The 10011-nt window shown below is 51.6% G+C and overlaps 1 protein-coding gene across 1 annotated transcript; it reads right to left on the reverse strand.

Annotated features, from left to right (window-relative positions):
* Nucleotides 1-411: 411 nt before the first annotated feature.
* LOC101105347 (left-right determination factor 2-like) lies at nucleotides 412-8220 on the reverse strand. The gene is made up of 4 exons (XM_027976112.3): nucleotides 7916-8220; nucleotides 6821-7067; nucleotides 6381-6623; nucleotides 412-5137 (listed from the first exon to the last, which is right to left on the reverse strand). Exons 1-4 carry the CDS (start codon nucleotides 8163-8165, stop codon nucleotides 4774-4776), a joined length of 1104 nt encoding a protein of 367 aa, XP_027831913.1. The 5' UTR covers nucleotides 8166-8220; the 3' UTR covers nucleotides 412-4773.
* Nucleotides 8221-10011: the final 1791 nt, after the last annotated feature.

The raw sequence follows: 10011 nt of genomic DNA on the forward strand, positions 1-10011 counted from the left end.
TGAGATTTTAATCATACAAGACTCAGATCTAGAACTTGGAACTCAGGAATACTTCCAATTCAGTGTCTATTCTCCAAGCTGAGGCGATCCTATGCCCCATTTTGACAGGAAGTTATCACAGTCATAGTTGCCCAGTTCCCTAAATTAAAACTGAGTGGGACTCTGTGGGGCTCTGAGTACAGATCTGTTCTGTGTTCTCCATGTCTTGTCTGTAGGATATAGGCTTCATTCAGCCTCCTTGACCTTCCCTGAGTTCCAAAGGGTGGATTCAAACAAGCTAATCAGGGAAGGGAAGGGATACAGAAACAGGAGAAGCAATCAAAGGTTGGTACAGCCTTGAGACAGGGTCCTGGTTCCTACTCAAAGAAATATGCATAACAATGTCTTTGAGTTCTTCTACAGAACTGGAGCCCCCACTCAGGTGCAGGATGGTAACTTCAGACTAAACACAAGATTCCTGGACCACAGCTCTGTTGCTTCACCACCAACCAATCAAAAAAAAAACAAAAAAAGAAGTCACAAACCCTGCAGCCCTCACCCCAAATGTTGCCTCCTGTTTCTGGGGACCAGTGATGACCATCCTGTTAGGTCTTCTGTTTGGCCCCTGTCTATTTGACCTCTGAGAGGAGCCAACTAAAGTGCTGTTATTATAAGGGTGAATGCTGGTTTCAGTCAAGGAAAAAAAAAAAAAACCTTGGCTTAGATCAGGTAGAGAGAGACTTCTGCTCTGCTAGGCAGGCCTATGCCCATGCACAACAGGAAGAAGTTACAGAAGAAAGAGACCTCCACCCCAATTCCCAAGAAGTATCTTGAGTATGAAGTCTCTCAGGGGGGAGTTGTTAGGGGAAGCACACTGATTGAAACCACCCACCCTGGCCAGGCACCGTAGTAACCATTTGCAGGAGTTGTTTTACGACAGGAGATCCTGGTAAGGAATATGGAACTAATAAGCCACCACCAACCGGAAGAGTTCAGGAGAGATCAAAAGGAGACACCACATGTCCGACCACCTCCCAGAATCCTCCTCTCTGGCATCCATCTTGGCTGAACAAGGTGTGCACCACCAGGAAGGACTCTGAGTCAGAATGATTGGCTAAAGACAACCCAGAAACTAATCCCATCACCATAAAACCCAAGACTGCTAGCCACGTGGCAGAGCAGTTCTCCTGGGTTCCCTTACCCTACTGCTCTCCACCCAGGTTCCCTTCCCCAATAAAGTCTCTTGCTTTGTCAGCACATGTGTCTCCTTGGACAATTCATTTCTGAGTGTTAGACAAGAGCCCAGGTTTGGGCCCTGGAAGGGGGTCCCCCTTCCTGCAACACTACGAATGGAGATGATCCAAAGAATGAATCCTTGAATTGCTCCCAGCAAGTCAAATGGCAGGTGCTCTTGATCCCTAATCCTCCGGGATTTAGGAACTTCCAGGGAGGCACCTTTTGCATATATTTTTGCTTCTTCTTATACCAATAATCCATGGTTATTATAGAAAAATTAGAAATTAGATCAAATGGAAAAGTGAACATTGCCTTTAATCCCATCACCTAAGGAGAACCAGTGTGGCTCTTTTGGAATGTGACTCTACACCTTTTTTTTTTCCTATGCCTTAAGGCACAGCTTAACTTTAATTTCCAAAACAGTTATGAACTCATGCTGTATGTGAACAGGTCAGGTTGTGTATGAACAGGAGATGCAAAAACCAAAATAATTCTGTTTTAGGATTGTGGGATTATGTGCAGTTTTCAATTCATTCAAAATTATCTTTTAATGTTGTTACTTCATCTTTTCAGATGAATAGCATCTACTATTCAGATGCTATTAATTAGCTTTGTACATCAACATAGAAAAGCCATGAACTTCAGTAAGTCAGACAGTGGGAAAAAAGTTGTAATTACACGTCACTTGTAATGAGATTTGGCTTAATGTCTGTATTAGGGGTTTTTTTTATTGCTGCCATAACAATTTATCACAAATTTAGTGGCCTAAAGCAAAACAAATTTGTTATCTCACATCCTGTGGGTCAGAGATCTGAGTGGACCAAACTGGTTTCTGTGCTCCAGGTCCCACAGGCCAAATCAAGGTGTCAACTGATCTGGGTTCCTGTCTGGAGGCTCTTGCGGAAGAATCAGCATTGAGTCTCGTTTAGGTTGTTGGAAGAATTTGGTTCCATGTAGCTGTAGGACTAAGGTCCCTTTTCCTTGCTGACTGTCAGCTGGGAGTCCTTTTCACCTTCTGAAAGTTACTCTCATTTCCTGGCTCATGGTCCTTTTCATCTTGAAACCCACAATGGAAGATGGAGTCCTTCTGAAGCTTTGAATCTCTTGACCTCCCCTTTTGCCTCCAGCTGGAGAGTTCTCTGCTTTCGTGTGATTAGATGGGGTATACCTGAATAATCCAAGATAATCTCCCTATTTTAAGATCTGTAGCCTTAATTACATTTGCCATGGCCCTGCGCCATGTAACAGGACATAGTCACAGGTTCTAAGGATTGGGAGGCATGGACGTATTTGGAGAGAATATTCTGTCTGCCATACTGTCTCTCTGTGCTGATAAGCACATCCTAACATGCTGAAATGGAACCAGTCTCCTCGATGTTTTTTAGCTCATTGGATGATGTGAGCAGGCCCATCCTTGCCACTGATTGCATGTGACTGAGAGTCCACAGTCCTTTTAGAGTTGCAGATACATCATTGAGTAGCTGGGAGAATTCTTTGGATGGTTTTGATATGCTTCTTATAGAGACAGCAGCTGTATGACCTGGTACTCACAACAGGCCAAGTGGCAGGTCTTCATTTTGTTGTCTTAGGAAGGTAATATAGCTCCTTACAAGTCAGAGACAAATTTTCTCTCCCTACCTCCAACTATAGGCTTGCCATGTCCTCAAATCCTGGCTGTTTTTTCCCTCTGCTATTCAGATGCTATTAATTAGCTTTGTACATCAACATAGAAAAGCTATGAACTTCAGTAAGTCAGACATAAGGAAACCCCACTGAGCAGAGAAAGTAAACATAGTAGAATTGCCAGACGTACATGTTAATTAATTCCTGTGTCATCAGCAGAGCATGCTTACTGGGGCATGTTGAATCTCTGCTCCATAGATTTGCATTGCCTCAGCCTTGATTTCTTAATCAGAAAAATGCGAATAATAATACCTACCTCAAGAAATAGTTGCAAGAATTAAGTGACATAAAGTATAAGATGTTGCCTAGCATGGCTGCCAGGTTCAGAATGAATGCTCAGTAAATGTTCACTTGCCTGCCCTGTCCCCAGAACCATCCCCTAGGAGTTGGGGGTCCTTGGTCACCCCCTTTCTTCAGATCATTATGTTGCTCTCATTCCCCATTATTGCTCCCTCTCTCCTATGTAAGGAACACTAGAAAATAAATACAGGGACTTCCCTGGTGGTCCAGTGGTTAAGAAGCTGCCTTCCAATGCAGGGGATGCAGGTTTGATCCCTGGCTGGGGAATTAAGATCCCACCAGGCCCTTGCACGGCAACTACTGAGCTGTGCACTCTGGAGCCCACGTGCCACAATGAAAGATCCTGCATGCTGCAACTAAAACCTGATACAGTCAAATGAATAAAAAAATTTTTAAAGAAATTAAATACACAGACACAAAGTGAAACATCACTTCTATTTTATTTCAGCAAATTATCTACATGCAATTGGTTTCTTTTTGCTAAGTTTCAGAAAACCATGTAAATACATGTGAGTTCTGGTGATAAGTTTTCTAAAACAGTGGAGGAAATAACCTAAATATTTTAGCACAGGCAATTCTCTGTCTCCAGAGAGGCAGAGGAGTGGGTGAGGGTAGGGTTGTCCGATCCCCAGGGTGATGAAGTCCTAGAGCCAATCCCAAATCCTCCTTTTTAAAAGGAAATGGTGGCCCAAGGTCACAGTTTATGGCCCTATTAGATCCAGAAATCAGGTGTCCTAATTCCCCGTCCATTGCCCTTAGGCTAAACCCCTTCATCCTCCCTTCTAGCACTCTCTCAGGGGAATGGGGACCGAAGTATATTTACAAAAGCCCAGAATAGGTCAACATTTTGGTGAGTGGGGATTAGTGGCACCCCACTCCAGTACTCTTGCCTGGAAAATCCCATGGACGGAGAAGCCTGGTAGGCTGCAGTCCATGGGGTTGCTAAGAGTCGGACACGACTGAGCGACTTCACTTTCACTTTTCACTTTCATGCATTGGAGAAGGAAATGGCAACCCACTCCAGTATTCTTGCCTGGAGAATCCCAGGGACAGAGGAGCCTAGTGGGCTGCCGTCTATGGGGTCGCACAGAGTCGGACACGACTGAAGCAACTTAGCAGCAGCAGCAGGGGATTCTTTTTAGATTTTCTCCCTGCCTAGGGGAAACAGAGGGATTTTTTGTTTGGTTTGGTTTTAATTCATCACGTGATAGAGTAAGTCAGTCGATTTTCCCAGTTCTCATTATAGGGTGTGTTGTCCTATACTCAGTTGAGAATTTGCTAGAGAACAGAAACTCGGAGCTGACAGTCTGTCCATGCTCAGCTGTATCCTTTATACAAGTTGGCTGAAATTTCCTTCTACAGCTCTGCCACCCGGGTTGTATTAGTTACTCACGTAAGTGCTCAGGGCGGGTGATGGATAGGAGGGCAAGAAACAGAAGAACACACAATAAAGTTACAGGAGGTGCACTCAAGTGATTGATGCAGGGCTAACTTGCTAAGTAGAAAATTAAGACCTATGTTAAGACCTGCTTTGTACACGTGCCTAGTCAGAGGCCTTCATGCTATACTCCACACCTACGGCTCCAGCTTCCTTGGCACAAGTGCCCCATCTGAAGCACAGCTGCACGTCTGCACCCTCATGTTGGGCAGGCTGACCACCTGGGGCTGGAGTTGGCCTCCCTCCTGGATGCTGACAATCATGGGCAGCGAGGTCGTCTCCGAGGCGATGCACTGTCGAGGCCCCAGAAAAGGCCACTTGAAGGTCAGGGACTCTGGGGGCTGCTGGCAGGTGCCCACACACTCATAGGCCAGGAAGCCTGGGGGCTCCAGGACCCAGTTCTCAGCCCACCTCATCCCCCGCAGGTCAATGTACATCTCCTGGCGGCAGCAGCGGGTGCCCTCGGTCACCGGTGCCTTAGGATCACAGTTTCCTTGAGCTCTGGGGAGCGTGGCAAAGAGAAGCAGAGTCAGAGGTCAGCTGGGAAAGCAGGCATCAGGGGGCGAAGGGCAGGGCCTAGTGGGGGCATCTGGAGGGAGAATTATGATCCATCTCTCACTACAAAAGAACTGGAGGACTTCCCTGGTGGTTCATTGGTTAAGAATCCCCCTGCCAATGCAGGGGACGTGGGTTCGATCCCTGGTCTGGGAAGATTCCACATGCCTGGGAGCAACTAAACCCGTGGGCCACAACTACAGAACGCTGCGTGCCTAGAGCCTGTGCTCTGTAATGAGAGAAGCCGCCACAACGAGGAGCCTGCACACTACAGCCAGAGGGTAGCCACCACTCACTGCAATTAGAGTAAGCCCGCACAGCAACCAAGACCCAGCACAGCCAAAAAGTAATTAATTAAAATTTAAAAACTGAACATTTGTGACAAGTGCTGAATGAATAAACATATCTGAAACATAAGTCATAAATCGGTTACTGTTTTATAATGGTCTCCCAGGATGCCAGGCACTGAACTAGGTACTTTCAGCATCATCCCTATTACACCTGAGGACACAGAGACCAAAAATGTTAACTGACATGCCAGAGGCTCTGCAGCCAGTAGAAAGCAGAGTTAAATGAACCTAGGCCACTCTACTGCCCAGCAAGGTCCACTCCAAAGCCTCATCTACTCCAAATAGCTAATGCGTCCCATGAGGAAAAAATTCAGGAAAGCTTTTCAACCTTGTGCTGTGCTTAGTCACTCAGTCGTGTCTGACTCTTTGTGACCCCACGGACTGTAGCCTGCCAGGATCCTCTGTTCTTGGCGATTCTCCAGGCAAGAATACTGGAGTGGGTCGCCATGCCCTCCTCCAGAGGATTCTCCCAACCCAGGGATCGAACCCAGGTCTCCCGCATTGCAGGTAGATTCTTTACCATCTGAGCCACCAGGGAAGCCCTTAGTAACCACTAATGGCTTTTAATCTTTCAAAGAATTAATTAGAGAAAAGGGTAGAGTGAAAATAGATGATTACAATAATGAATATGTAACAATGACACCATAAAACCCATTGAAAATATCTGAAGGTGTTTTCAACAAAATGTTTAAATAATAAAAATGTCTGCCATTAGAAACTCTGACATAGGGTGAGGAATCAGTTGCGTCCTGGGGCTATCAGCCTCTGCTCCCCAGCCGGTCCCGCCCACCGAGGGGCCTGGACCACCCAGTCCACCCGCAGCCTGCCCCCGGGCCTACCCGTAGTCCCTGAGGTCCAGGGTGTGCAGCTCCAGCTGGGGCTCCCCCTGCCGGCCGCTTGACGGCCCCTGGGGGGCGAAGCGGACCAGCCTGTGGGCGCTGGAGGCCAGCGGGCCCAGGTGCTCCCGCTGCACCAACACCTGCAGGAGCAGCGGCTGCAGGGGGCTGCCCAGCTGCTGCCAGAAGTTCACCGCCTCGGTCACGTCCAGGGCTTTCCAGCCGCTCTCGTGGATGGACACCAGCCTGCGACACCGCACGGAGGGAGACACAGGCCCGCGCTCAGGCGTGGGGACTGGGACTGCCCGGGGTGGCCCCGGGGGCAGCACCTCTCCCACCCGCTCCCGCGTGTCCCCGCCGGGACCGAGCCGCCCCTCCTCCAGCCCCAGGCCCAGCCTTCCTTCCCTCCCCCGAGCCCCACACCGCAGCCGCGACCTCCGCACCTGGAGTCGATGAGGGCGGTGCGGTTGGAGCCGTCGTCGCGGACGTGCAGCCACTGCACGGTGACCCTGGCGCGGTCGCTGCGCGGGAAGAGGCGCTCGTGTCTGCGGAGGGCGGCCCTGGGGACCGGCTCCTGGAAGAGACGCAGCACCGCCTGCACCAGCTCGCTGCGGGGCGGCAGACGCTGCTCCATGTCGAACACCAGCAAATGCGAGGACGCCTCGGACTCCAGGAACCTGCCGACCACCTCTGGGGACAGGAGCGGAGTCAGCGGGGCCCCTCCGAGCCCCAGGCGAGCTCTGAGGATGCCGGGCCACTGAGGTGGTGGCCAGGCTGGGAGAGACCAGCCCCCTGCTCTGTCCCCATGGGCAAAGGCCAATTACCTGAAAATCCGTCTTGTTTTTAACAACCTCGGCCCAGCGGGAAGGCTGGCGGCGCTGACCAGGCTGCCTCAGCTGGGATGCTGAAGACCAGACCCCTCACCTGGGGGCACCTGGCCTTGGGTGTAGCTCTGGGCACTGAAGAAGTGAGTCCAGGCCCAGGGAGGTAAGAGGCTGAGTAGGACTCAGGATGCCAGCTTCCCTGACAACTGAGTATCTTCCCATCACACTTCAGTGTTGTTCCTACCCCTTTCCCTCCACTTTAATATTCACATTGCTGCGAGATGGGGCAGATAATCACATCAGTGTTCCAGAGGAGCAAACAGAAAAGAAAACTGTGATTGTAAACCTGTTTGCTCAAGGTCAGGCTACTAGTATCAGAGTGAAAAGGGAACCTGAGAAGCCCTGACTCTACCGCACCTCCCTGAGGCTTCCCAGCCAGGGTTCTTGCCACACCCACCCTCTCCCATTGGCTTTGCTTGCTCTTCTCCATCCTTATCTTCTCTGATGCCGTGGCTTTGTCAGCTGGTCCAGCCCAGCCCACCTCCTCCTGGCCCTGAGAGGTGGGGTCCTCAGTGCAGACAGAGACCAGGGGCCCAGGCCCGCCGTCCTCACAGGCCATGGTCCCCCCTCACTGCCCCGTGGACCCTGCACTCAAGACGCCCCCCAATCCTCACCACCACAAAGACCAGGCTGCAGCAGGAGGGCGGGCCTCACCTCGGAAGTTCTGGCTGAACCTCTTTCCCCGGGAGCGCGCCCCATGGCTGCGCTGCAGCAGGGCCACGTACTGGGTCCTCACGTGGGCGGGGATGACCAGCCCCTCCACGGCGGCCTTGTCCACGATGGGGACCTCGCTGAGGTGCAGCTGCTGCAGCAGGCTGTCCAGAATCCAGTCCTCGGTCAGGGCCGCCCCGTGGCCAGTCAAGGGCAGCACCCAGAGGGCCCAGCAGAGCCACAGGGGCCGCATGGCGCTGCTGGGGAGAAGGAGGGGCAGAGTGGACGTGTCCCCGGATGAGGCTCCAGGACGGTCCTGGCAGCGGCAGCGGGGTGTGCTGAGAGCCAGGCTGGGCCAGCTTTATAGCAGCCCTGGGCTGGGCCAGGATGGTGGGAGGGGGGAGAGGCTGGGAGGAAGGGAGGTCACACCCCTCAGACCTCCTGGGAGCTCAGCATCCAGACAGGTCCCTGAGCCCAAGGAGGGGGCTGTCTAGAAGGGCACAAAGGGCTGTCTGGATGCCACACAGACCTGGGGCCTCTGACCGTTGCTCTCTGGCAGCTCAATAATAATTTTAGTGCCTGTTGAATTTCCCTGATCCTACCCTAGTCCTTAGTCTATGAAAAAGTGAGCCTAGCCTGTGACAATGAGTGTCCTGAAGGCCAGTCTGGGTCTAGGTTTGCTCACTGACAGGAAGGAAGGAGGGAAAATGTTCTGCATTGCTGCCTCTTCTACGCCAGGCCCCGTTAAGGCACTTTCACAGAAGCCCCTTGAGTTACCACCCTCCGTTCTTCAGTGCCTGCAAGCCCCCTCCTGCTCCTTTTGCAGTCCCTCAGGGGACTCTGTCCTTCCTTGTGGCAGAAGGAAGCTAGACGCCATGAGGACAGGACAGCTGGCAGCTCAGCTCTGCTGGTTCCAAGAGAAGGAATTTCTCCAAGCGTCTCTGCAACCACAGGACTGCAGAGAGGTTTCCCCCCACCCCGCAAGCACAGCATGATTCTGGGGAGCCCTCTGAGCAGTGATCCTACCTTGGGTACATGGCGTCAGCGCTCAGTTTGAGCCCAGGTCACGCTCGGATTCAGAACACAGGAGAGGAATCTGGAAAGCAGGGGTCAGAGCTACCCAGAGTCGCATCCTGTCCAAAGTCACAGGAGCACGTGGGGAGAGAGGCCCCGGTGCCACCTCAAACACACAGTTGAGACTGGCAGGGCTTAATGGTGGGCCTGCTGCTCGCTGGCTGTTTGACCTGCTAACAAGCTCCCTAACTTCTCAGTGCCTCGGTTTCTCCTCTGAAGGAGGTGATGACAGGTCTACTTCCTAAGGCTAGTGTGAAAGTGTTAGCCACTCAGTCATCCAACTCTTTCCGACCTCATGGACTGTAACCCACTAGGCTCCTCTGTCCATGGACTTCTCCAAGCAAGAATAGTGCAGTGGGTTGCCATTCCCTTCTCCACAGGATCTTACGGACCCAGGGATCGAACCTGGGTCTCTTGCATTGCAGGCAGAATCTCCAGGGAAGCCCAAGGCTAGTATGAAGATTAAATGAATTACACACCTAAAACATTCAGGGCAGGCCTGGTGTGGTGAGCACCCTAGCGGGTTTGTTCTTGTTCTCACTGGTCTGCTGTTAAGGTCTCAGGGTGTGCCTTTCTAAAAATGAAGATGACAAGGAGAGGAGTCATTTCCTGAGTGTCACTCTGTGCCAGGCATTGTTCTGGGCTCTGAACATGTATTCACAACGGCCCCAGGAGGCAGGTGCCAGCACCCACCAGTCTTCCAGATACGAAGCCAGAACATGCGCATGAAGGAACCTGCCTGAGCTCGCTCAGCAGGTGGAGGGCGAGGAGGTCAATGCAGGCCTCTGTCCCCGAGGTCCCTCCTGGCACGAGGCATTTGAGGAAGTGCAGGAGGAAGCCCACCTTGAAACGTGATAGCCTCACCTCCTCATGTTCTGTCACATGCCAGATGAGCCGTGACGGTGGAAGAGGATGAAGACTGTCGTTGGGGCCAAGGGGCCCAGTGGGCAGGGAGCACCCCTCAGCTCCTTCCCAGCACAGGCACCCTGGCCTCCTCTGTGGGTAACTGTGTTACTGGTGGGTCT

The sequence above is a fragment of the Ovis aries genome, chromosome 12 (assembly GCF_016772045.2).
Source record: "Ovis aries strain OAR_USU_Benz2616 breed Rambouillet chromosome 12, ARS-UI_Ramb_v3.0, whole genome shotgun sequence".
Classification (NCBI taxonomy): domain Eukaryota; kingdom Metazoa; phylum Chordata; class Mammalia; order Artiodactyla; family Bovidae; genus Ovis; species Ovis aries.

What these genes read in the sequence shown, in the direction of transcription:
- LOC101105347 (XM_027976112.3), bottom strand. Translation starts at nt 8,165, where the DNA reads ATGCGGCCCCTGTGGCTCTGCTGGGCCCTCTGGGTGCTGCCCTTGACT. An exon ending in ACCGCCCTCATCGACTCCAG is followed by an intron (nt 6,624 to 6,820) that starts GTGCGGAGGTCG and finishes GCGGTGTCGCAG; the next exon opens with GCTGGTGTCCATCCACGAGA. An exon ending in CTGGACCTCAGGGACTACGG is followed by an intron (nt 5,138 to 6,380) that starts GTAGGCCCGGGG and finishes CACGCTCCCCAG; the next exon opens with AGCTCAAGGAAACTGTGATC.